Consider the following 22847-nt stretch of genomic DNA (forward strand, 5'->3'; position numbering starts at 1 on the left):
CCGAGGGCACCACCAGCAGACATTTTCATAGGCCACAGTGGGCCATGTTTCCAGCTCCCCTCCCCGAGCCCAGGAAGGTGACTGGCAGGCGTGAACACTCAGGGTGTGGTGGGCGGGGGGCAAAGCCTGGGCCTGCATCTGAGCTAGAGCCACCTCACAGCCAAGTCTTCTCCCCACTCTGCCCTCAGTCCTGACAGCACCAGTCCCACAACAGGGCTATCTGGTCGACTGGTCTGCTCAGCCTCCATGTCAGATATCTGCCCCCGTGGGCTTCCTCATCTCGCCCAGCAGGGCCGACGCCACGGTGTTTTTCCCAGTGCTTTCCCCAGGCCAGTTTTAGACTCTTCAGTCAGGTCTCCTAGGAGATGTTTCAGAGTTTGGGGGAATTTTGTATTTTCGTTTTGGTTTTGAGGGTTTTTCTTGTTTACTTATCCAGATAGATGTGCTCATCGTGAGCTCCATGTGGCCAGGTGGTCTGGCCTCAGCGACTCTTCCCCGTGGGTTCGTGTTTCGGAAGACCTCTGGTCAGAGGCTGTGATAAGTACGGCCATCAGCCGGGGAGCCAAGATGCTCAGGGGCAGTGCAGCCCAGACACTGTCACACAGGTGACTTTGCCACCTCTCACCATAAAGTGTCAGGAGAGAGAGTAACAAGTCTTAGGGACACATTTGAGAGTTTAAGAGTAGGAGATAGCCTCATCGTGTAGCCCACATGAGATTGTTGGAGGAAGGCTGCTTTCCACAGAATACGGTCTACGGTCCTCCTCACTCTCAGGCTGGGGCTCTGTGTAACCAGAAGGAGCAAAGTGGTGCCATGCCACAGACACTGGCGGCTGGGGCTGGGGAATGTTGCTGCTGCCCGTGCTGTGACCTGAACATTGAGAAGGAACGTCCCCCAGACAATGGGCCATCGGCCAACACAAGTCTGAAGACTGGCTAAGGTTCTTGCTCAGTGTAGTGACATACTGGTATGGTGAATGTGTACAGCACAGACTCCGGAGTCACATAATCCAGGACTGGAATCCAACCCTTCCATTTTTGGCTCTGCTCCATTGGGCAAGTTATTTAGCAGCCTGTGCTTCAATCTGTAAAACAGGGATACTTATGCCTGACCCAGAGTCAAGATTCCCAAGTTCAGTCTAGACCTTGCCATATAACACCACCATCTCAACCTCCTTCATAGGGATCAAATAAGGTAGTGAATGTGAAGGCTTTTGCAAATGGCTTTGTAAAGACAAGTTATATCATCTGTGTATCTTCTGTTGCTGGTCTGTCAACGTCTGCTCTTTACAACTGAAGGAAGCAGCTTGGTATACTAGGTGCACTGACTGCAAATCTTGGGGTAGATGTGTTGCCCCTTAGGTCCTGTGTTATTAATAGTTTCCCATGGCTGCTGTAACAAATTACCACAAACTTGGTCACTTAGAACAACAGAGATTCATTCTTCCACAGTTCTGGAGGCCAGAAATCTGAGATTAAGATATTGGCAGGGCCAGCCTCCTTCTGAAGTCTCTGAGGAAGAATCTTTCCTTGCCTCTTCCAGCTTCTGCTGGTCTCCGGTGTTCCCCAGATTGTGGCTGCACAGCTCTGCCTCTGTCTTCATGTGGTTGTCTTCTTTTATGTCCTTTCTTCCCTTTTTCTGTTTTTTGGTTTTTTTTTTTTTTTTTTTTTTTGAGATAGGGTCTCACTCTATCACCCAGGCTAAAGTGCAGTGGCTTCATCATAGCTCACTGCAACCTCAAACTCCTTAGGCTCAAGCTATCCTCCTGCCTCAGCCTCCCGAGTAGCTGGGACTACAAGTGTGAGCCACCATGCCTAGCTAATATTTTTTTAATTTTTTGTAGAGACAAGGTCTTGTTATGTTACCCAGGCTGTTCTTGAACCCTGACCTCACGTGATCCTCCCACCTCAGCCTCCCAGATTGCTGGGATTATAGGTATGAGCAGCCACCATGCCTAGCTTGTCCGTGTCCTTTTCTATTTCTTATAAAGATACAGTCCTCTTGTTGGATTTAGGGGTCAACCTAATCCAGTCAGTACAATCTCATCTTGATCCTTACCTTAATTACATCTGATAGATGTATTTCATCTGAAGGGTGTATTTGGAATAGCACCTATTTCAAATAAGGTCATATTCTGAGGTTCACGTAGACAAGAATTTTGGAGAGGGGAACTTTATTTAACCCACTACAGGGCCTCAGAAGCTTCATCTAAACTCATTTTTGACCCTCAGTCAGTGTACACTTTTGCTGAGTTTTAAATTGCAATGAAGAGTAAAACCCTTCAGCCAGTGCCCAGCAGTAGCTCTGTGTGTGTCTGTGCAGGGGATCAAGGGAACATAGTGGAGATGTCTCAGGGTGGGGCTAGAGAAGGGTTAATTCTGGAAATGAGAGGAAGAGCAAAATAAACGAGAGTAAATACCTGTCTTTAGGAAAGAGGCTCGACACAAGTAGACAGAACGTACATTCCAGTAGCTGTGTGGCTTGAGAAGAGAGGACCAGTCTTGAAGTCAGACCTGGATCACAGGTTTCCCACTTATAAAACAGGGCTAATAATTAGACCCCTACCAAGGTGTTTCAAGTTTTAAACTACATTACCTTAAAAGAGCATAGCATAGTCTTGTCTCACAAAATGTTCTTGTAAAAAGCCAGAATAAATATGTATTAACATCACAGCGGTCCACTCTGTGCCAACATTGCTTCTCAATTGAGTGATTGTATAGTCAACACCAAAGCCTTATGGGATAGGCCTTACGGGAATATGGGATCCCCATATTCCCAGATCCCATATCATTTAGTTATATTTCAGCTGCTATTTTACAAATATAGGGAGACTATGCCACTCACCCCACCATTTGAATTCTCAGTTATTGTGGCAGTGGTGTGCTGGTAAATTTTACTTATATGAAGGATGTGTAGCACATAATTTATAAAGATACAATTTTTTTTGTATTTTAATAAACTGTATAATACCCTTTATTGTAAATTCATACAGTCAATTCATTCTCACAGAATTCCTGTGTTTATATTAGCTTAACTCATATCCGTAGCCAATCTGAGGTTACAACTGACAAAAGAATATAGTTCCAACATGAATGTTGTCCCTTTGTAAGTTAAAGACAGGTGAAACAACAAAGACATATGTGGGAACATCACTTGCCCATCAGTGACACTAGTGACTTTTTGCTGAATCAGATGACAGTTTTTGAGTATTGGAAAAATATCTCCTCAATTTTTTATACTATTCCCAGTGTAAGGGCTACAGTCATGGTATATATGTTTAAATTTAATCTGTATCATTGTTTTCTCTGTCACTTTCTTACATCTAGACAATCAATGAAACCATAAATTAAAGCTCTGCTTTATATCATTTGCCGATTTCCATGGTATAAACTCCCACCATGGGCAATTTCAAACTCCCAAGATGACGTCATTGAATGCAGAGCTGGGAAAAGAGGAGCAGCTGCACCCATGACTTGGTGTGTTACTTCCACGAGAAGATAGAGTAGGTGTCAATGACCTCAAGAGGATAGATATCAGTAATATCATACAATAAATAGGAAGTAGTGAGTTTTAAGGTTTTATTCCCTCTGTTTTTAATATAATTCATTTAACTGTAAGTTTGTATGGTTATGTAATTTAATAATGGCCATGTTTATCAAGCAGTTCACAAGATTCCTGAAAATTTAACAACTACCTCTCATGGGTTGGTACGTGCCGGCTTGAGCATACACCACCGGGTAGAGTTGTGGGGAGGATGCCTGGGTCTTGGGGGATGGAGGGTGGGGCACAGTTGAGGATATAGAGCAAGTTCACACATATCACCAGCTTTTACTATCCTGATACCCTTGGGGAGGCCCATGGGAGAGGGTCTTTAACCTGTTGAGATGGACTCTAAAAACACTACCCAGGCCTTTCCAATATCCCTGTGAGCACTGGTCATAGCACTTTCCAGTGTTCCATTCTTATAGCTTAACTCCTAGAAAAACATGGGGTCTTCCTTCTGCCAATTGTAGCCCCCCCTTCAATGGAAAGTTAGACACAAACTCTAAAACAAAGGTGACCCCCAAAACATAACACAGGGATCCCTACATTCTACCACATTGCACCCATCAGGGAACTTGGGTTTCTGCCAAGTGGTCTGTGTGACAGTGGTACCAGGACGTGACTGCACGTTAAGGTGTTATTCAAAATTACAGAATAAGTCAGAAGTAAGAGGTCCATCAGTTCATCGAAATTCAGTCATCCAAGTTCAGCTTTGAACTATCAAATTTGAGGGATGGTCTGACAAGCATCTTTTCTTTGCACTCTAAGAATAGAGAACTGCTCAGAGAAGCTGTGAGAGTGTTTCCTGGAGACAGCTAAGGAAAGAAGGAGGGCAGAACATTTCTGCCCTGAGCCGCGGTTTGGCCCAGGTGACAACACAGGCCCCGGGACCTCTGGAGCAGCTGCTTCTTGAGAACAGCCAAGTGATTTAAGGGCTGCAGTGAGATGAGCAATCCTCAAGACACAGACAGAAAAAGTCCCAGTGACACAGGAAACTGGTTCAGGAACTGCTGGCTCCTGATGCATAAATCAGACAGCAGAGGCAGCACTGCCTGACAAAAGCTCGCTTCTGCCGAGGCGGTGGCATCTGTGAGCCGCTGCCGGGCTCCCGGCCAGGCCCCCTCCCTTCCCCTCACTGACGGATGGATTCCAAGGGGTTCTTCTCCTTGACCCTCCTGCTGTTTCTGTCCCTGGCCTTTGAGCACAGCTATGGAACAGGTGAGTGTGCCTCTGTCTGAGGGTTCGAGTCCCATGTCAGCTGCCAGGAATTGGCATAACCTCCTGGCTAGAGGGAAGGTGCAGGTCTGGGGACTGTGGTTTGGCTGCTTCTTCCTTAGGGACTAGCTCCGAGTTTCAACTGCCTCTTTCAAAGAGGAAGAAATATTATGAGTTCCTGGACCCTTGGGTTCCAAGGCTCAGCCCCACTAATCCTAGGTTCCAAGGAAACCAGGAGGTCTAAGCCAGAGGCCCTGTCACATTTCTGCCTGGTTTCTCAGGGCAAGAGGCTCTGGTGGAAGTCCCGGTCTGAGCAGTTGGTTTTGCATGGGTACCCTTCAGACCCAGGCTAGAGGGACTAAGCTGCAGGGACAGCAATCTGGGAGATTTGTCCTACATCCCTGCCCTGGAAGGGTATTGCACACACACAAGCAAACAAACCATGAACATAGTCCAACAGAAAGCAAAGGCTATAGCGGGAAGAGAGGGTAGAAGTGAAAACCCCAGCCCTTTGGCTGAGAACTGACATTGGCCACAGTTTGGTCACACTGGTGGCTACTTTCTGGGAAGAAGTGGTTTCAAGACAGCAAGGCGGGGAAAGGTTGGGATTCCTGGAGCCCAGGGCTGGTTTCAGTATTCGGGAAATGCAAATCTGGAATGAGGGGGAGCAACTCCAGCACTAAGGCCAGACCCGAGGCTGCAGCTGCGTTTGGAGCAGGTCTCTCTCTTTCTGGCTGTCTTCCTTCCAAGCAAGCTATTGTTTTCTGTTTAGTAGTATCAGGGCTGAAAGAAAAAGCCAAGCAAAAAGTAGACTTTGGGCTGACTGCATGAATGGGGTGAGGATCTCCTTCTGCTTATCTGTTTGGACTGTGGGAGGCAGCCTGGAGTAGAAGAGGTGGCATTAGGGAAAGGGGGGAAGTCCTGAGGCCCAGGGTGTTTTGGACTTGGGGTTTTCAAGACCACAAATCCATTATGGACTTTTCTAGGAAAAGCCCCAAAATAGGCCAGGGATGTTGGGGAACAGTGCATCAGATGCACCTCCTGCCAGACTGCCAGAGAACAGCCCCTTGTAGGGCCTCCCTTCCCCTTGGAATCAGCAGACCCATGGCTTTTACTTCCCAAGGTCTAGGAGAGGGAGAACTGAGCTCAGGGCTCAGAAAGCCAAACCGAGCTGCTGTAAGTGGTCGCAGGGAGAGCCAAGCCTTCCTTGTTGCACCCCGTTTGTGACTCCATTTTTGGAATACCTCTTGGTAACTGTAAGGAGTTATGGGCTTAACTGTGGTCTGGACTGTTCCATGTCTCCTCACTGGACTCCTGGCCAGCCTGGCCCATGGCATCTCGGGCGCTGCTGACGGTCGCTCTGTGTAAGGCTCTGGAGGTGGCTGGTTAGTGAGACACAGCCCAGCCCCCAAGGAGTGTCTACCCAATCGGTAGCTGCTTCCTTCCTTGCATTTCTTCTTCTCTGAAATATTTATAAAATGTTGTCAGTGTTTTTATTTTTAAATACACACCCTTTTGTGAAACTCCAATAAAACCCAGATGGAAATGCTTTGCAAATGGGACCAGTCAGTCATGACAGGTTTTACCCAAACAAGAAGCTTGATTCTTGTAAAATCGATACCTCTACTCAGTTTGACTTCCAATTCCCAGTTAGAATCATAAAACTCAAAAAGTCCACATGCCCCTTCTCCCAGTAAAGTGAACTTTCCATTTCCCTCGATGAGATTCTCTTTAAAAAATTGACTTTATTTTTTAGAGCAGTTTTAGGTTCACAGCAAAATTGAGCAGAACATACAGAGATTTCCCCTAGAGCCTCTGCCCCCAAACATGCACAGCCTCTGCTGTTATCAACACCCCCACCAGAGCGGGACCTTTGTTGTAACTGATGAACCTGCCTCAGTGAGACTTTTTATTCCCCTGCGCGGGTCCTCCTCACCCACTTCACACACATGGGGGAGAGGTGAAGGGCAAGTCTATGGTTCTAGGCTTGGCTCAAGCTTGAGTGCTCACTGGCCCATTCTATCTATCCCAACATGTCAATCAAGGCACTTTTATTTCTCAAAAACTTTAATACTGTGATATGATGTCGTCATCCTCACTATCTCCAGCATTGGACCAGAAATTAAAATATCAGGGTTATTTGATTTTATCCATACATTGACTCTGGATGATCCTATTCAGCCACTATCTATTAAGAACACATGATATGGCAGGCCCCACGCAAGGTGTGCGGGAAGCAAAATGAACAACAGCCTCTGCCCAGCACCTGACACAGTGTCTAGTATTCCCCTGTCCATGAATGTTTATAAATGAATAATAGTATGTACTACATACTTGCTATATACCAGGCATTGCTCTAAGTGCTTTATGTGTATCATTTATTTTTCATATCAACCCTGTAAGATATATATTATTATTGTTAGCATTACAACTCTATAAACAAGAAAAGAGAGACACAGAGTAGTTTAGCAATTTCTGTGCACTCACACAGTCTGACTCCAGAGGCCTCAGTCAATGAAACTGGATGAGCCTACGTTTGAGGAGTGAGAAGGGTGTGGGAAGGATGCTAAAATTTGTATCCAGATCCCATGGTAAAAATTACAATATGTTATCTATAGTTGAAGCATATGAGTGGAATTGAATCAAGTTGAAATAAATTAAAGTATACGAATTTTCAAAAGGTGAGAGATGTTGATAAAATCCTAGGAGAATACAGAGGGCATATAAGAAGTATTTGATCTGGAATTTGGAAAATGGATAGAAACTTTTTTCATCATGCAAGTTTTCTTTTTTTTTCTTTCTTTTTTGAGACAGAGTCTTGCTCTATTGCCCCGTCTAGAGTGCCGTGGCATCAGCCTAGCTCACAGCAATCTCAAACTCCTGGGCTTAAGCAACCCTTTGCTCAGCCTCCCAAGTAGCTGGGACTACAGGCATGTGCCACCATGCTTGGCTAATTTTTTTTTTCTATATATATTTTTAGCTGTCCAGATCATTTCTTTCTATTTTTAGTAGGACGGGGTCTCACTCTTGCTCAGGCTGGTCTCGAACTCCTGACCTCGAGCAGTCCTCCCACCTCGGCCTCCCAGAGTGCTAGGATTACAGGCGTGAGCCACCGCGCCCGGCTGCAAGTTTTCATTTAACTTTTTTGTCAACTAGTTTGTTTATTGGGTATCACATATATGCCTATAAAACTTCAACAATACAAATGAATTTAGAGTAAAGACTAATTTCCCTTCTATACCCCTTGCTGGAGGCAACCAATGTGACTAGTTTCTTGTGTCTTTCCAAATGTAAAGGTCTTAGTGTTTGATAGATCAGAAGGGTAGCTATAATTAGCAATAATCTGGGTGAGCTCAGCGGCTCACGCCTGTAATCCTAGCACTCCGGGAGGCTGAGGCGGGAGGATTTCTTGAGGTCAGGAGTTCGAGACCAGCCTGAGCAAGAGGGAGACACTGTCTTTACTATAAATAGAAAAATTAGCTGGGCCTCGTAGTACACTCCTATAGTCCCAGCTACTTGGGAGGCTGAGGCAGGAGGATCACTTGAGCCCAGGAGTTTGAGGTTGCTGTGAGCTAGGCTGACACCACTGCACTCTACTCACTCAGGGCAACAGAGTGAGACTCTGTCTCGAAAAAAAAAATCTATTGTACATTTCAAAATAGCTAGAAGAGAATAATTTGAATGTTCCTAGCATAAAGAAAAGATAAATATTCAAGGTGAGGGATATCCCAATTATCCTGATTTGATCTTTACACAGTATTCAAATGTGTCAAATTATCACATGTACCCCCAAAATATGTACATCTATTATGTATCAATTTAAGAAAATGGCAGAGAAGAAATCAGAGACTTATGGATAAAGAAAGTGGGGAGATAAAACTTCTCTGGATTTCTCAGTGTCCTGGTAAACAGCATTGGCTTCTTGACAGTTTTTACATATCATGAGAATTAGAACTGTAATCCTGTCTATAGGTAAGTGCTTTGATCCAAAATAATAATAAAACTTTTCTCTTCCTGAGAAGATCAAATGGTTACAGCCTGGACAAGGTCCCTAGGGTGAGCCCCCAAGGTGCCAGGAAACCTCTCTCTTCCCAAGCAGGCCAGCAGAAGCTTGTGCCATCAGCAAGCAGCATACAAGAAGGGACGAGCCTCAGAACTTGGAGACAAGTCCTAGGACCTGTCATAAAAGCTGAGACATGCAAGGGGTTATCTGGAGCCTGGGGAGATTTTATTTACCTACCAAAGTGTTGCAGTAAGGAGGAGATCTTTAAGGAAGGGAAAGGGACCGCTGCCTTCTGTCCCTACTCTTGGAAGCTTATAATTGAGGAAGGACGACAGGCATTGAACCAGACTTAAAAACGTGATGAGTGATACAAAGGAGAGATGCAAAGTGCGTTGGAAGCACATGGCGGGAAATCTAATCTAAGCCAGGAGTCAGCAAAGTCTTCCCTAAGTTTTCCCTAATAAGCAGGGAAAATAATTTTTCCTATGGAATGCTTGGTTGCTCACAAAGGACAACTGACCTCACTCTCATTGCATCATCCTAGGGCAAAAGGAGTCCAAAGCATTTACTATTTACTCTGAATTATTTAATAAGAAATCTGACTCTGATCCAGAACATCTAGTGTGCACATTTGGGATAAAATGAATAAAAATAAATATTAAAAACCTAAAGTACTTCAGATATATAGGTCTGATAGGTTGGATTTTTATGGGACTCGAAAAAGAGCACTCAGATGGAGGTACAAATGCAGAGGTAAAGTGGGGCAAGTGTTCAGGGCAATGGCAACTGGTCTGTTATAGGTGAAACTTAGGGTTCATAGCTAAGGCACTTCCATCTCCTCACCTGGCAAGTGAGGAGAAGTGTCCCCATCATTCTTCCCCATCATATACCAATTAAGGATGTTATAAAGGTAAAGCAGAGTACATTTTGATTTTGGAAAGAAGAGAATTTAGACTCTGTGGATTCATCCTATACCATTTTATTCATTCACTTGGGCAATAAGGATTTACTGATCTCCTACTATGTTCTAGGTGGGTGTTAGGGATACAGCAGTGAATAAAACAGATACAGTCCCTACTCTTGGGAGCTTACAATTGGGCAAAGATGACAGGTATTGAACCAGACTTAAAAACGTGATGAGTGATATGAAGGAGGGATGCCAAGTGCATTGGAAGCACATGGCAGGAGAGCCTAACCCAAGCTAGGAGTCAGGGGAGTCTTCCCTAAGGAAGAGATGTTGAAATGGATGGAAGGAGTTATCCAGGCAAATACAGGGTGGTTATAGGCTTTCAGGGTAGGGAACGGTGTATGTGTGCATAGTCTAAGATTTGGAACAGGAATAGAGTTCAACTGACTGCTGGGGCCACAGTTTAAAAAGCAACAAGGCAAGTTATCTTCTCGTTCTGGGCCTAAATTTGCCATAAGAACTGTGGGGCCAATAATAATTTCTGTCTCTTCTCTACCTTAAAGAAATGCCATAAAAAGATGCTAAAAGCACATGAGAAAGTGTCAGGGCTAGGCAAAAAAAAAAAAAAAAAAAAAAAATTAAAAAGGGTTTTCCTTGAGTGGAATCCCATCTTGTGAAAAGGTTGGCAAAATCCTACTAATTTCAGGCCTGTGAAATCCATGGGCCCATGTGAATCACTCGCTTTTCGAAGTAGAATCACCCCTGAAGGAAAGTGAGTTGGTGTTGACAGCTACAAGTGTTTCCTCCCAGACTCTTTCAGTAAACAAGGGCAGACTGAATCACAGACCCACTGGAAAACACTCATCAGGCAGTGGGATGTTTCAGGAGCAGGCACTCCACATGAAGGTTTTTATGAACCACTGTAAAGCCCCCACTTATATTTCCACTTGTGCTTAGGTGGGGATGATCTCAAGTAACCCTCAGACGCGGCCACTCACACACTCAGGTGTTGCGTCATCATTCTTCATGTGGGTGAGAGGTGTGAGGGTCTCTTCCTAGTGAAGCTTTGGTTCCACACCCCATGACCGTGTGTGCATACACCACTCAACCTTTACTCATCTGCCCTCTCCTTTTCGTTTCCTCTTTTCCCTCCTATTTCCTTTCTTTTATGTTTTATGTTTTGGCTGCTCACTGCCTTATTCCATGTCCCCTCTTTCCCCTCCCCCCACCAACTCCAAGTTCTGAAAGCCACCATGGCACAGAGAGTCTGCAGGTTTAGGTGTGGGGAGGGGCGCATGGGATACATTTGGGAGGGTGAAAGGTTATAGTCCAAAATTGGGAATAATTTTCCTTCTTTTTTTCTCCATATCAAAGTCGATCCAAAAAAAATCAATGGTATGATAGCAATTTTTAATCTTGTTTTAAATCTCAGATGCCTTTGAGAGATGACATTTATGGATATGTTTTCAGAAAAATGTGCATGCGCTCAGATACAACTTTTTGTACACAAGTTCAGGGGGTTCATACTTGCACTTATGGCTCCAAATTTGCTCTCATTTCTTTATATACGGAAGCTTAGGTTCAGGATTCAAGAAGTTACTCTCTTGGGTACTGCGTCTACAGTTCAGGTATGTGGCCCCCAGAGGAGCCACATTACGTGGACAGTCAAGCATTCATAAGTGTAGGTGGAAGAAAGTCCAACGTGCTTCCCAATGTATCTGTGTCAAAACAACAGCAAACACAATAACAGTAATATTTCTCACCTAATTAAGTAGCAGGGGAGAACACTCCATTTTAAGGGTCGATATATGAGCAATATTCCAAAGAACAAATTCCTAATTGCCTTTCTCAGTTTTCCTTAACAATGATGAGTTTCAACTACTCTAATCCTGATATTAGACCAGGTAGACTGCTTTTTCTTTTTCCCTAATCACTAAACCTCTAGCCTACTATTAGCTGGGCCCTTTACTGGACAGTGTTGAGCTTTCTGGGTATTTGGGTGTCAAGAGTATTTTGGCTAGTGTATCTAATTTTCCAACAGCTCATCTTAACCACGAATCAATTATGGAGAGGTCTCTTCTGTTAACCACATTACTTAAGCAGATGGTTTTATTTTACTCTTCTTTCTCTCTTATCAATTAGAACAATCTATGCTCTCTCTGAGTCACAGATAAAGCTCCTTCCTTTAACAACACTAGCTTATGGTTAAGTTCAATTATGTACATGTTAGGCAAATACGGTTTTCAGCATTCACAAATTGAACAGATACTTATTAAAAGCCTCCTATGTGCCAAGCACTGTTGTAGGTCCCAGAATCAAAACAGTGAACAAAATGAAGTTCTTCCTCTTGAGAGGTTTGCATTCTAGTGGGAGAGACAAAAATAAAATAAACAAATATACAATATAACATCAGGCAGTGATGAGTGCAATAAGGCGGCAGAGGCTATTTTAGATAGATGGTCAGAGGAGGTCTCTTAGAGGAGATACTTTTTGAGCAGAAACCTAAAATAAAACGAGGGAAGGAGCTATCCAGGTATGTAAGGGAAGAGATTTTCCATAGAGAGGAACAGCAAATACAAGAGCTCTGGGATAGGAATGCTCCTGGCAGGCTCATGGAGCCGCCAGGAGCCAGTGTGGCTGTAGTGCAGTGAGGGAAGTAGAGAGGGCAGGAAACAGAGGTGAAGTTGTACAAGGGCCTGGGTGTGCAGGGCCTTTGAAGCCACATCAGTCAAGGACTACGAATTTTATTCTACAGATGCTAGAATGCCCTGAAGGTTTAAAAGCAGGAAAGAGACAAAACCAGACATGGTTTTAAGAGATGGCTTTGTCCATTGTACAGATGCAAGAGGACAAGCAGTCCCCAGGCCTGTATGATGGTAGTGGAAACAGAGAAGGTGCAAAGAGCTCAAATGCCAGACACATTCTGAAGTTGGAGCCAACAGGATTTGCTGTTAAACTGAGTAAGGAGTATGTGAAAAAGAAAGGAGTCAAGGATGATTCCAATGTTTGGGTCTGAGACATTGGGTGAATTGCAATGTTTGCAGAAGGTGTGTTGGAATCAAGAGTTCCTTTGCTAAGTTTCAGACACCCTTTAGACCTCCACATACTGATCTGTGTGAGCAGTCAGGAGTACAGTGAAGGGCTTGGGGAGAGACATAACTCTGTAGCCATTTCCAGAAATATGTTGAACTGTGCAACTGGATAAGAATCTGGATGAGTGTGGATGGGGAAGAAAAAAAATCTGAGTAGTGGGATGCTCCAATATTTAGAGGTCTGGAAGAGCAGAAGTTTCCTTCCAAGGACACTGAGAAGGGGTAGCCAATGGAATAGGAGAAAAAGCAGGAGAGTATGGTGTCCCAAGGGCCAAATGAAGACAGCGTTTCAAGGAGGGAGTGATAAACTATGTTAAGTGCTCCCAAGAAAGCAAATAAGAAAAGGACTTTGACTTGGTGTAGTGGAGTAGACAGCAAGCTTGACAAAGATGGTGCCAGTGAGTACTAGGGAAGAGCTCCTGTTTGGAGTGGGTACAAGGAAAAATGGGTGAAGAAATGGGAACAGAAAGTATAAACACACATTAAAGGACTTTGCTATAAAGGAAAACAGAGAAATGGGGAGGCAACCGGGGATGGACCTGGGATGGATTAAAAATCAGGGGACAGATTTTTAATATGAGGGAAATTACATGTTCACATGTTGTGTGTTGATGGAATTCACCCACAGAAAATGAATAATGCAGAGGGGCAGAGGCAGTTGCAGAAACAAAAGCTAGAAGTAGGTGAGTGCTTCTTGAAGGAAGAGGCTGGCCTTAAGTGGGAGCATAGACCACCCATCCAGGCAGATGGCTTGGTTTGGTGCTAGATGGAAGTTTTCTTTTCGTTTCTTCTATTTTTTTCAGTGAAACACAAAGCGAGGTCATCAGCTAAGAGAGGAAAGAGAAAAGCAGGTTGTGGGTTTGGGGAGCGGGGAGGTGTTAACTAATCAGCAGCAGGATCCCTTATAGTGGTTTGAAAGGCTTTGGTTTTTTGTGTCTTTTTTTTTTTCTTGTTGGCTCAGCTTTTTTGAAAAAAGAGAAATAAAATAATATCTCACCCTCAACATTATTAACTGTTTCAGGGTGTTGTGGAGGGCTAGAATTCCACGGTTTGAACCCTGGGCTTACCACCTCCCTGACTCCACATCCCTCAGACTTTTCTGTTTTCCTCATCATCCAAAGTGATGCTCCTGTAACCTTGGTCCTCTGGGCACATGAGCGCAGAATCATTTTCAGTTGTTCTCCGTCCTTCATCCTATGTATTCAGGATGGCGAGAACCCTGTTAGAGGGAGTGGCAGACCTGGATTCTTGTCCTGGCTCTGCCACTTGGCAGCTATATGACTTTAGGGAATGCATTTAACTTCTCTGTGCTTTAGGCGCCTTAACTATAAATCTGAGTTGATAGAAACCTGGTGTTCTAGTTAATCTATACATCTCTATCCTAAGTAATTTTAGGATTTCTCTTGAGATTTTTGAAATACTCAAAATATAGTGGGGACTTACATGGCAGACCTTATAAACTACTAAGCACCTGCTCACACCGGGGATAGCTCAAGAGGAAAAGGGAGAGCCTGCAGTCTGTCATTCCTGATCCACAGACATGATGTGGTCTAGAGACCTCCACACTAAGGGGCTCGCTTCTCCTCCCTCCCGTAGGCCCGGGTGTGATGAACTGCCCAAAGATTCTCCGCCAGCTGGGAAGGAGTGTGTTGCTGCCCCTGACGCAGAAAGGGATAAATAAGAGCATGAACAAAAGCATCCGCATCCTTGTCACAGCGGCAACGTCACCAGAAAACAGTGTCAAGGATAAAATAGTGTCTCTTGATCCATCAGAAGGTGGCCCTCGACCTTACCTGAAGGACCGCTACAAGTTTTACCTGGAGGACCTGCGCCTGGGGATCCTGAACACCAGGAAGGAGGATGAGGGATGGTACTTTATGACCCTGGAGAGAAACGATTCAGTTCAGCACTTTTGCCTGCAGCTGAAGCTTTATGGTAATAATAGTGGATTCTCCTGTCTACACTGGAGGGCCAAGATGGTCCCTTGTATAAGAATTTAGGCCTCTCTTAAAAGAAGAGCTATTCAGAATTGGAAGCAACTTGAAGATCATTTAGTCCAGGGGTACTTAAACTGTGCTTCAGGGAAGAGGTTTTAGAGGTTGGCAATTCCCCCCCCCCCCACATTGCTCATTGGTGGTGGCTGATTGGTGGGAGTCGGTTACTCTTACCCACATTTCCCACAGGCCCAGCTGCCTGTGGGCTGAACAGCCTGTAGCCCGAAGAGTCTTGGTCTGCAAATAAGATTTCATTTGAAAACAAGATTTTTTTTCTGATTTTTAAAAAATTTGAATATCACTGATCAAACCCAACCTCTCCCATAGATGAGGATACTGAAATTTAGAAAGAAGTGGTTTGCACATGTTTATACATATTTGTGTGGGTGGTTCACTGCCCTGGGGGTTCTGGGTAAGGAGAGCTGAAATTCTGCCCACACACCACTCACCAAGCCCTGTGTCCTGGCAGAGGATCACGTTCACCTGGTGGAAAAGTATCTTTTTTCTCATTTAAACGAAGGCTCTGGTTATAAAGTTGCTTAGTTGCAGTACTTAAACTAAGACCCTGGTGCACATGAACCCAAGGCCAGTGCTTTTTCAAGCCTCTTTGACTGCCAGCCCCTCTTGAATACACCCAGGGTTTGTGTCTGTTAGGCCCGGACACTCGCCTGAATTCCCAGGAATCCTGATAGCCATGTGGGACTTTCCTGCTTCTTCAGAATGACTTCCTTGTATCTGAGGATGGGACAACAATTCGCGCCTACCCAGCATTTCTTTGACGTCCTCAGCTCTCTAGAGGGGAGATAGCAACACCCTCCGTGACCCTCCCTGTGCAGCGTTCCCTTTCCTGCAAACGGTGCACGTGGAGTTCCCGCAGCCCTCCGCCAGGCACCAGGCAGTCCTGATCCATCCAGCAGTGTCTCTGGGGCGAGAATGCCAGGAGCATGGAGGCTGCACATGATGCATTTTTCAAAACAGGGTAGATGTCATACATTCAATACTTTTGTTCCTATAAGTTTACTGCCCTTGTCACATCTTGTGATCAAATTCTTACTTTGGAAATGTGGTCTCTGCAACCACAGCATTCTTCTGAAGTCAAAGAAAAAGGCTGGATTTTGGAGTCAGACAGACTTAGGTTCAGCTCTCAACTTGACCACTTAGATGCTATGGGACATTATATAAGACATTCCACTTCTCTGGGACTCAGTTTCCTCATCTATAAAATGGGAATAATTACAACTGGAGTTATAATTATCAAAAAGATTGAAGAAAATGATGAATGTGAAACTCCATCACTGTACTTGTCCTATAGTAATTGCTAAATTAACAAGACTTTCCCTTTTATCTTGCCTGTTCCATGGCATTAGGGTGGGATAGACTGATGGGGCCTACAGCTATAACTGAGAACCTATCCCTACCTCAGACACACACACACACACACACACACACACACACACCATACTATAGAGGAAATCCCATTACTAAGAAGTCATTCTTTTAGGTCTAGGAGGTAATAATTTAAGCCAATTAAAATCCATGGGGGTTAGTTGACAGCAAACTCCACAGATAGAATACAGGAGAACAACAACCTAGATCAAGAACAGCAGGAACAGCAACAGTATTGGAGCCCTAACAGTATTGGTAGAAGGGGACTGAAACAAAAATTTTCTCTATTTTATCCTGAGGTGGTCTTAGGGAGGGTTTAGTGGGCAGCGAGGCATGATGTGAAGCAATAGTTCCCCACTAGAAATAAATCACACCGAAGCCGCCTGGCAGGTGGGATGCCATTAGGCTGTACTTTGTTCTAACAAAAAGGTCAAGTGAGGATTCCTAGAGGTTCATTTCAGTGATGGCTGCCTTCCTCCCCCTCCTGACAGAGAAGGTCTCCACTCCAGAAATTAAAGTGTTAAACCAGACCCAAGAGAATGGGACCTGCACCTTGATGCTGGCCTGCATGGTGGAGAAAGGGGACGACGTGGCTTACAGCTGGGGCAAGAAGGTGGACACTCACCTTCTGAGCCCAGCCAACAGCTCCCACCTCCTGTCCATTACCCTCGGCCCCCAGCACGCCAACAATACCTACATCTGCACTGCGAGCAACCCCATCAGCAACAGCTCCAAGGCCATCATCCCATGGCCCAGTTGCAGCCCAGGACCCGTGGGTGAGTACCTAGTGGTGGCCAGTGTGCCATTCAGTGAGTACAGGCTCAGCTTCCCCCTGAGCCAACTGCTCTGCTTCCCCAGCCATGGCATTCACCTTAGTGATGACACTTCACATTTTCTTTATAGTCTGCAAAAGCCACCTGTGTGCATTCAGTGAGTGCACTCTTACATTGGCCAGGGTGGCATTGTTATCCTCGGTTCACAGTTGAGGAAACCAATGGGAAATGATGGAGCCAGACCCAGAAGCCGGGTCTCCAAGGCATGATCCTTCTTCTCTGCCTCCTGTCCTGGCTCCAGCCTGTGAGGGTGGCTGGGTGAGGAGTGCAGGTGGCAGGTCCTGACTCTCAAGTCCGTGTTCCACTAAGGATGGGACAGGTCTATACCACCAATAGTATTTATTGATCACCTACCCTGTAGGAAATTGGGAATAAATATGACACATGATCTTTGAGATAAGATATGAAACATTTGCTTAATCATGAAACACAGGATATAATGAAGAGCCTCATTTTATGGAACAGACTGAGAACCCCACAGCAGGTCAGAGGGCCAGGGGAGTCAGAGAGAGGTGGAAGTAAGACCTGGACTCAGAAGCTTGAGGAATAATGATGAATTGGATAGCACTTTACTATTGGCAAAGCACTTACAAACGTAGAATCTCTTTTGATCCTCACAATAACCTTGCTGGATAGGTGTTATTACCAACATGATGATGCAGATGAGGAAATTGAAGTTCATAGAATTTAGTACCCTCCTCGAGTTTCTTTAACTTGTAAATATTGAAGTTAGCACCTAAACCTAGATCTTCTGACTGCTCTTTCTCTAGAAAGAAAAGCATCATTATTCTTTTACCAAAAAGAAGAGAGAACTGATAAAGTACACACATCTGACCACTTGCATACAGGTTAGAACACTGGCCCTTTTCACCAACAAATCTTGTGCCCCTGACTCAGACAGGTTCAGGGACAGAAGGACCAGGGTGCCAGCCCTGCAAGGTATTGCTTATGCCTTGACATTCTACTGTCTGCATCCACTGAGGGGAAGCAGGAGTCATTCCAAAGAGACTCCTTCCCACAGTAGCCGTGGTGTTCATTTCCCACATGACCGTGGATGAGGTGACAGGGGAATCCAGCTAAGTTATGCCCTTCTACATAGCACCTCCTGTCACAGAGACTCCCCTGGAGTATTCCCAAGTGGACTTCTGGGGAAATCCCACCTGGCATTCAGGCTGTACCTGGGAGTTCTCTGGTAAACCTAACACACTGCATATTCCCTCTCCCAGCCATTTCACAGCAAGAGTCACCCCCCTGTCCATTTACTGGATATGTCGGGTTGCCTGCCCACATTGCCTGCGTCTCTTTGTGGGTCCAAATTTCCTCTTCTTAAAAGGATACCAGTGAGATTAGATTAGGGCCCACCCTGATGACCTCATTTTTAACTTAATCATCTCTTTAAAGATCCTATCTCCAAATACAGTCCCATTCTGAGATAATGGGGGTTAGCCCTTCAACATATGAATTTTGTGGTGAGACGATTCAGCCCATAACACCACCCTAATGACCTCATTTGAAATTAGTTGCCTCTGTTAAGAACTCATCTCCAAATAAGGTCACATTCTAAGGACATCAATATATAAATCTGGGGTAACACAATTCAACCTGTAACACAAGTAGAGATTCTCCCCTGCATGCCCCGCACTGTCCCCAGGAATGAGGGACCACACTGTCTCAGAACCAGATCACACAGCTGGTTTGCATCATGCCCTTTCCAATACACCATATTGCCTAAATACTGAAAACAGAGTTTTATTAGTCCATTGATTTAGTTTTGCAAATGAATACTACTAATTTCTAAAACACTGCACTTAGTGTGACAAAACATTTGCTTAAGCCCTACTCTACCCCAACACTGTGCTAGGTGCTGAGTACACAAAGATAAAAAAGACACGATTCTTGTCCTTAAGGAAGAAGATAGTTCTACAAGTAAATAATTATCCTAGATAACATAGTGTGACAAGTGCAAAACAGATGTAGGTACAAGGTAACAAAGAAGAGGGAATGATTAACACTGTTTCAGGGGATCAGAGAGAGCATCACAGAGCATATGACGTAAGCTGGGATTTAAAAATAAATGGAAATTACACAAGTTGATGAAAGACATTCCAGGCAGAGGGAAAAACAGGCACAGCTAGGTCTTGTTCTGTATTCTCCTACAAGTGATGGGAGCTAATAAAGAGTTTTAGGTAAAGGAGGGACACCATCAGTTCTGCCTTTCAAAGAGAAATTCAATGGTGTAGAGAAAAGACTGAAGCAGGGAAGAGGCAGAAGAAAGAGAAACTAGTTCCGTGGGGACACTATTGCAGTAATCCATCAAGAGATGATGAGGTCTGAGCCAAAGCAGGAACTGTGAGTTAACAAAGATTTTTTTCACACGCACACAAAGGGAAATCCCAGCCCTGGGATGAAATGGTGAGGTTTGAGGGTTTATTAGAAGTCACTTCACTGTCTATTACCAGAACAGTGATTTTAAGATATTTTTCATTTTCATTAATGAAAAAATCTAAGTGCCCCATGATGTGATGAGACCAAATGCAATGTGATGTCAGCACTATCTCCTGATAGGACTCAAATGAAACAACCCGTGCAAAAACATATTTGTTCCTCAAAATCATTTTCTTTAAGTGACATCTGTCCAGGCTCTTGGTCACATATTCATCCTTGTTCCAATTGCCATTTCAGTGTTTTATAATAAGAAACACTTTAGTGTCTATTATAAAGAGGCATCTTTATTGCAAAGTCTCAGTCCCAGGGTGCTACAAAGTGCCCTGGCTAGGTCATGTGAAGCATGCTGACCCTGGACAGTGTGGGACTTGCTGCCTTCCTTGCTGACTGTATTCTGAAATAGCTATGTCTACGCTAGAATGATTAATACATAACCTTAAATAATTCAACTAAAAGGGAATGCCCCTGGATGCTCATCTTGAAAAGATCTTTTTCAAAAGATTAGCAAAAGGCTGGCTCAGCATGTCTGAATTAGTTCAGTGGAAGAAACGGCTGACACCTGCCCATGAGCTCCGGAGGCTCTGCCTTTCTAACAAGGCCATGTCCTCAAGCAGGGAGCTCCCACTGTTACAGAGCCACCTAGATGCTCCCGCAGAGGCAGATCCCTCTCCATGGTCTTTCCAATCCAGGCAGCCTAACAACAGTGGTGGAAGCATGAAATCTGGGCATGTCTCATGGGCCAGAGCCTTGTTACATGGCCACGTCTGCTACAAGGGAAGCCGAGAGATGTAGTCTCACCTGGGCAGCTGTGTGCCTGGACAAGGCTTGTATTACCATGAAAGCATGGGAGAAATAGTACTGGGTGCACTACTAGTAGTCTCCACAATGCAATGCTGGGTGGGACAGGCAGGGGTGTGGAATTTTTCTGGAAACTGTGAGCTCTGTAAAAAGTTTTACTTGGATGGTCCCAGACCTTAGATTAGTATATGGTTCCTAAGCATCCTCTCCCCGCCCCCAACTGAGTGTAAACTGCCACCAACAAGAAAGTATCTCTTGAAGATGGTTGTCTTCTTCAAGGAGATGTGCACCACACTGGCAGCCTTACTGACAGAACCACATGAAAGGCAGGAAAGAGATTCGGCACTCTCCAACCGTTACGTTAACATTTCAATAGCTCCTGGGTGAGCTACATTTGTTTCTCAGATTCTTTTTTGTTTTCTTCTTTATCTTCCCTAAAAAAATAAAATAAAATAAGATTTGAGGACTAGAGGAGGGAGAGAGACTTTTGTGTTTCTATGGCAACAGTGTTTCTGAGACAAGAAAGGCCCTCTGGCTTTTTCCTTGGAGGTGTGTGACACGCCAAGTTACCATGTTTAAACCACAGCCAGCAGAGGAGAGAACCACAGGGTGGAGATTCGTGCAAAGTACTCTTCCTAAATAGCATGGGAGCTCTCAACCAGCCCACTCAGCTATTTCTAAGAGGCTCTAGGGGAGAAAAGTCCCAAACGTCTGGTTCAAGAGTGTTCAAGTAGCATTTCTTTGTGAATGAAGGAGAAAGGGGCTGTGGGCCCCAGGACACCTGTTACCTGATTTCCGCGCATCACCATCCCAAAAGACCTCACTACATGACTCGGAATAAAGAGGGAGAGCTGGAGTTTCTGCCACAGGAAGTGGTGGTTTGAAATGGGAGCACAGGTGATGTGTTGAGAGCACAGACACATGCTTGCCTCCTGGCTCCATCTTGTTATTATAAAGCATAAGCCAAGTAGGTCACTGCTGCTTCCCTCGACTCCTGCCTTGAGCCATTCAGAAGGTGACCCTTCATTCCTTCTGAGAACTTCTTATATTTAGCACTCTGTTAATTTTTAACAAAAGAAAACATGACAGTCTTCTCCCAGGTCCATTCACATGGACTCTAATTTAATCTAATTTAATTCATCAAGTACATATTGAATATCCTGCTGCCCTATATATTATATCAGGTGGAATGGGGAATACAAAATAAAGAATAAGGTACAGGGCTAACCTTCATGAAATTTACAATCTAGGTGGGATTCTATAATTTACTAGATGGGAAAATATCATATTAAAGAAACTGCTTCTAGAATTCCTTTTTGGAAGGGAACAGTATTTGTTTAGTATAGTACCTTAATAAATGCTAGAAGCCAGAAGGTGAGAGCCCCAAAGGATCTGGGTGTTGTGTATGGGAAAGGGGAAAGATGTTGCTTGTACAGAAATAGGAAGAGAAAGAGAGGGTCTGAGCCTGTCAGGTGGTGAAAGCTGCCTGGTTCACAATGGAATCGTGCCCTGTGACCCTTCAATCTTAAGTAGAGGATTTAAACCCACAAAATTCTTGGTGTAGGGCTTTTTTTGTCTTTGTTTCTTTATTTTTGTTTGTTTGTGGAAACTAATGGAGGAACTGAACCTTGCACCCAAGACAGCACAGAGTAGAGCAAGTGGAGCTACAGGAGCAAAGACTTAGAGGACCACGAGGAAATTCTTCTCAGAAATTATAGAAATCATGGGCAGCCTGACCCCAACATGCTTTAACAGTGGCATTTTGTCCATATTTATCTAAATTTCTAAGAGCATAGAGGGTCTCTGATGTTTAGTGTTCTTATAAATACCATAATTAGAGAATAGCAACAAATGGATGAGCACCAAGTGTAAAAATACTTGAGCCTGCTATACAGATAGGGAAACTAAATCATAAAGGACTGCATGGGACTGAAGCATCTCTCGATATCAGTGAAGAAATTCCTTTGGACTTGAAATCAAACCTATCTTCTTGTCCTTCCAGTCAATCAACAAGAATTTACTGAGGACCTATTATGTACCAAGTGGAAAGAAAGCTGTAGAAGAAGTATAAGAGATGGTCTCTGGCCTCCTAGAACCCAATAGCTATTTGGGGAATTGAGGCTAGTGGAAGTAGTTGACATTTATTGACCAAATGAGGATTCCAGGCATTGCTCTGGGCATTTTCCATACATTACTGTATCGGTTCCTTGAAACCATTCTGTGAACTTATTGCTGTGCTCATTTTACAGATGAAGAAACTGAAGCCACAGAGTGTACAAGTAGCCTATCTGAGGTCACAGGGCCAGAATCAAGTGGTAGACCCAGAATTTGAATCCATCTTTCCAGCTCCAAGTACCATCACTGAAAATGGTCTCCATGGCAAAGATAATGCTGCCAAAACTCAGGTTTTAAGACATGTGACATAAACCACAGGTGCTGCAGGAGTCCCAAGGAGAGGGAAGAATAAGAATTGAAGTTGTCAGGAAAGGTGACATAGAGGAAGTAAGATTGGCCTGGATGTCAAAGCTGGGCAGGCATGGTGGACAGCTGAAGGTGCACGGGGAAGGAGAGTATGGGGTTGAGCCTGGGGTCGGGAATGGGCACGTGTTGGGTGGAGGAGTGGGGAAGGAT

At 44.5% G+C, this 22847-nt stretch overlaps 1 protein-coding gene across 1 annotated transcript in view; it reads left to right on the forward strand.

Moving 5' to 3' along the window:
- The first annotated feature begins 4685 nt into the window (after positions 1-4685).
- Positions 4686-22847, forward strand: part of SLAMF1 (signaling lymphocytic activation molecule family member 1) — a 33032-nt gene continuing 14870 nt past the window's right edge. Inside the window, exons 1-3 of the mRNA XM_069478481.1 lie at positions 4686-4761; positions 14357-14695; positions 16632-16916. Of these exons, the coding sequence (XP_069334582.1) occupies positions 4686-4761; positions 14357-14695; positions 16632-16916 (700 nt within the window). The remainder of the gene's footprint in view (positions 4762-14356; positions 14696-16631; positions 16917-22847) is intronic.

This window comes from Eulemur rufifrons, chromosome 8 (genome assembly GCF_041146395.1).
Source record: "Eulemur rufifrons isolate Redbay chromosome 8, OSU_ERuf_1, whole genome shotgun sequence".
NCBI lineage: Eukaryota > Metazoa > Chordata > Mammalia > Primates > Lemuridae > Eulemur > Eulemur rufifrons.